The sequence below is a fragment of the Rhagoletis pomonella genome, unplaced genomic scaffold (assembly GCF_013731165.1).
Source record: "Rhagoletis pomonella isolate Grant_MI unplaced genomic scaffold, Rhpom_1.0 Rhpom_scaffold_08671, whole genome shotgun sequence".
Lineage (NCBI taxonomy): Eukaryota > Metazoa > Arthropoda > Insecta > Diptera > Tephritidae > Rhagoletis > Rhagoletis pomonella.
In genome coordinates, this window is record NW_023467199.1 from 2284 (window position 1) to 6816 (window position 4533).

A 4533-nucleotide genomic window follows, 5' to 3' on the forward strand; every position below is an offset into this window, starting at 1 on the left:
TAAACCTGTAAATAAAAAATATCTGTAATGAAATAGAAGAAGAAATTGAAATTTAAAATTATTTATTTACATATATCAATTTGATGGTTAAATTTATTAAAAGTATGTAAATAAATATACAATTTTAATGAAAATGTTCATAACTGTCTAAAAAAAAACAAAATTAATAGATTATAATCTGAAATAAAGTGAAAAATAAAGAAAACTTAATTGATAAAAATATAAAAAAATACGGCAGACTTAGTTTCTACCAGGAAACATTTGGTAGATTAAGCCCCCACACCCAGCGATCGGAATACAATCGCTTACGGCAAGGTGTCTGCCACGTGGGGGAAAAATATAAATATGCACACGAGTAGCGAAACTGCCATCCATCCAATGACAGCTTCTTACACGACTTAATTAGTATTAAGTTGTTGAATTTTACCTGCCTATTAAAACACAACTCAATCCATCGTGATTGAGTCGAAACCCCGGTGTTTTAAAAAACTAGGCTCAAGTACATCTCTGTAAGTAAAAGAAAACACGTGGAAAAGCTGTAAATAAAAAATAAAACAAAAAAGAAAAGAGAAAAAAGAAAAAGGAAAAAAAAAGAAAAAAGAAAAAAAGAACGCTGGGACCCGGCCTGCAAGTTACAATTTTTTCAGCTTCGCGTCGCGTTTTCGACTCTTATCAAGATTATTCGTTTGCGAAAGCCACTTGGCATTTTTAAATAAAAGAACCGTTATTAAGAAATCAAGCAATTTAAACCGATGATCTCTACATTCGCCGACTTCGTCAAACCAATCGGGAGACACCTCTTTTGTTTGTTTCTGTATTGCGGACAACATCTTAGACTTAACTCCGGCAATGTGAGAAAATTTCGTGAAAAGCTGGCGGTACCACGCCATTTGAAGTCGGCACACCTCGAAAAGGTTATCTTCGGGATTGACAAGTCTCAGATCGTTGTCACCCTTATAATTTTTTGCTTTTATAAGGGCCTCCGAATGTAACTTCAAATCCTCCTGCGATTTTGTCATGGAGGAGGCGCATATGTCGCAATTAAGGTTACGCAGCAATTTTTGGTATATACCATAGCCTACGTAATAGCGCTGCACCTGTACCTCAGCTTCTTGTTCAACGAAATTCTCGTCATCTATATCTATTTCATCTACCGCGAGCTCCTCACATTGCGTTTCGTTGCATGTTTCTTCAAGATGACGATCTTCTGGACATAAATCCCAGTCTAAATTTATATCATCGTCATCTTCGCAATTGGTTCCCTTATTTTCGAATCGTTGACGAAGTATTTTCATGGAGATCAACCGCTCGACAATATATTGAACGTCATGTGCAGACGGATGGGTATTAATACCTTGGCTAGCGCGAATTCTATAAAAAAAATTTTCCAAAGCATCCTGATTCATTTTACCGAGAAAAATAAAATTTAAGTTAGCGTGCTGATCGAAAATTTCTTCAGAAAGTTGCTGCATCGCCAAAATAGTAAGGCGGAAACCGTTAATACATTTAATTAGTGAACCCGAGTTATTAGGAAATTTAAATGAATCAAGATACTTAATATACCCGTTCAATCGTTCAATTTTTCCCGTGTCCCCGCGCCGTATTGGACTTCTTAACGGATTGTTCGTTGAAAAATGTTTTACGTCGAGTTCGTCAAAAAGATCGTTCATTTTCTTGACGAAAATCTGTGTGGGCTTAGCGCAATTTACCACATATTGGTCGTTGCCTAGTAAATTTTGGCTATAGGCCATACCAATGCCCGCCGCTACCGAATTGCTCAGCACTTGGGTCGCGCGCGAAACACTCATTTTTTCAAAGAATGCAGGATAGACGTGGGCTTCCGTTAATTTAGGGCAAATTTTAAAATGAGGATTTTCCTTATCAATGGCGTACAACTTTCTAATTACTTTAAAACTGGCTATGCCATCAGAAGTTTGGATATCGTACTTTAGCAACGTATTGCGAACGGACTTTATAAGATGGCAATAGTCAAACAAACAAAAAATTTTTGAGTCTTCATGAACAAAGTAAGTTTTACTTACAGAAACTTTTAAAATATTAAAAAGATTCGTGTTGGCCGGACCTTGGTCACAAACCAACCCCTTGACGTTAAGTCCAATTTTTTGAAGTTCGGTTAAGGTGCGTCTCAAAATGGAATGTAGTTCTGCGCCATGAAGGCCATTTTTGGTTATATAGTAAGAAAAAACATACTTCCATTTTGAGCATAGCCCTTTAACCATAAAAAAACAACACTTGTTCCCTACCTCTGATTTGCGTTGACCCTCCCCAAGGTCTACAAATCCATCGATTAAGTCTCTGGATTTGTTATACTGAAGATCTGATTTTATAGATATTTCATCAAACAATAGTACGCATATGCGCTCGGAAGCGAGCATTTTCTGGACGACTTTTTTTAAATTTTCAATGACATTGGCATCGAAACCAGGAACAACATACCGTATGGGGCGCCAACGCAATAGAGATGTTTTATTTGGTAAATTAAAACCTAGATCGTCTCGCATAAAAGTGTAAGATTTATTTGACAAATAGTTTATATTTTGTGCCAATGCCCTTTCCCCCTCGCTATAGCGTAAATTTTTAGCACTGACGATCATTTTAGCAAATGTGATAGCATCACTGCTAGCACATTTATCTGCTATTATTGCATGCTTATGCAAGTTCCGCCATTGATTTTTCAAATCCTCATTCTCTTTCTCAAGCTCTTTAATACGCTTGTTTAATTTTAACTCGTTACTTCGATAATATCGAGTGGCTTGAGCAAATCGTTCGCTGGCGGAAGTGGTGTTTAAGCCCAAACAGATTTCATTTCCCGTACGCGGCGCGCTTTTTTCCGCGAGAAGTGAAAATTTTTCGAATTCTTCTAAAGTTATATCGCCGTTTTCTTCTTTAACGACGCGTCTTGAATACGTTTTTGTGACCGGGGGGAAAACCCATTCAGAACAAACACTAGGCGACCGACTTCTAGTGATGTCTGACTCTAAATACAATGAAGGCACCGCACCTTCTGAAAGTTTAAATTTACCCAAAAATTCCGGCTCAAAGTGGCGTTGGCAAACGAATAATCGGTCGGCGTTTAACGCTTGTACTTTGCAAGCCAGGGCCCAACGCTGCCGAAGTTCTCCAGCCCTAGGAAAGGCAAACAAGCGCTTTTGCTGAGAAACACAGCCCGTGATACAGCAGCTTCGCTTGGGCTTGGAAGCGGTACAGCTATGCGGAGGGTCTCCATCTATCCCTAATTGAGAAACGTTTTTATATACAAACTTCACCTCCCGACATTATTCCAAGAAAAAAAATTTAAGTATCTAACAGTATGAAAAATAATGAAAATATTGAAAAAATGTATAAAACAATTTCGATTTAATTTAATCAAAGCAATTCCAATGCATGAAAAAAGAATTATTCCATAAAAAAAATCTTCCGAAAAATTTGCTAAGTACCTACCAAAAATTGTATATTGGTTGAGGAAGAAAAATTATTAAAATATCGAAAAAATAGGCTATAAAATGCGCCAACAAAATAATTATAAAAAATCAACGCGAATTTTAAGACACTTCAGACATTCACATTATAATAATAAATTGTAATTGGCGTCTTTTGCCTTTATTTAATGTTTCTTAATTTTTTATAAAAGGATATGTAGCTCAAATCGAGATTTCAAACTTTAAAAGTAGTCAAAAATGGTCAGACTGCCGCATTATTTTGTCGACCACTGTTTGTTTTCATATAAGAATATATATATGTACATACATACGCGAATACAATGCGCCAACAAAATAATTATAAAAAATCAACGCCAATTTTAAGACACTTCAAATATCCACATTATTATTATAAATTGTAATGGGCTTCTTTTGCCTTTTTTAAAGTCTATTAATCTTTTATAAAAGAAAAATTGTCAAAAATGGACAGAATAATGCCGGATTATTTTGGTGACCACTGTTGCGTTTTCATATAAGAATGTATGTATGTACAAACATATATACGCATTCACTAAGGAGGACGTGACTCCACTGACTTTTAAATACATATTTAATATATATGTATTTCATCTGGAGCACTCTTCACTTTTTAAAACTATATTTTGAAACGCACTAAACACTTTAAACAATTTTTTCGCCACTTTAAATTAATTCACCGGCCTATGGAAAAAAAAACTAACCTGCCTAATATGCACTTTTATTATATGATTATTAACTTACCCAAGTTGAGCGTTGGAAGGGCACCCTTCCTCAGGCATTTTCCACCCACTACTTCGGGTTCGAAATGCTGGATGCATACGAAGGAGTTGTGGGGTGGCAGCTTCTTCATGGGGTCGATCCCCATATTCTCCATCCATCTAAGGGCTTCTCCGGGATCCTGTGGAAAAGAAAAAAAACGGGAATCATTATTCATATTTTGGCAAGAGTGGGCGCGGCATTTTCGCGTTCGCGGTGCCATTTTTGAGGTCGAAATCAAAAAAAGTTTGAAAAATACTCCGATGGCAAGAAAGTTTTCGTCAAACTAAATGGCCGT

The 4533-nt window shown here is 36.4% G+C and overlaps 1 protein-coding gene across 1 annotated transcript; it reads right to left on the reverse strand.

The window, feature by feature from the left end:
* Nucleotides 1-905: 905 nt before the first annotated feature.
* LOC118756078 lies at nucleotides 906-4377 on the reverse strand (the record flags this gene model as incomplete). The annotated part of the gene is made up of 2 exons (XM_036490870.1): nucleotides 906-2014; nucleotides 4221-4377. Coding segments are annotated over 2 exons (1266 nt in total), but the record flags the coding sequence as incomplete, so codon positions are not given.
* Nucleotides 4378-4533: the final 156 nt, after the last annotated feature.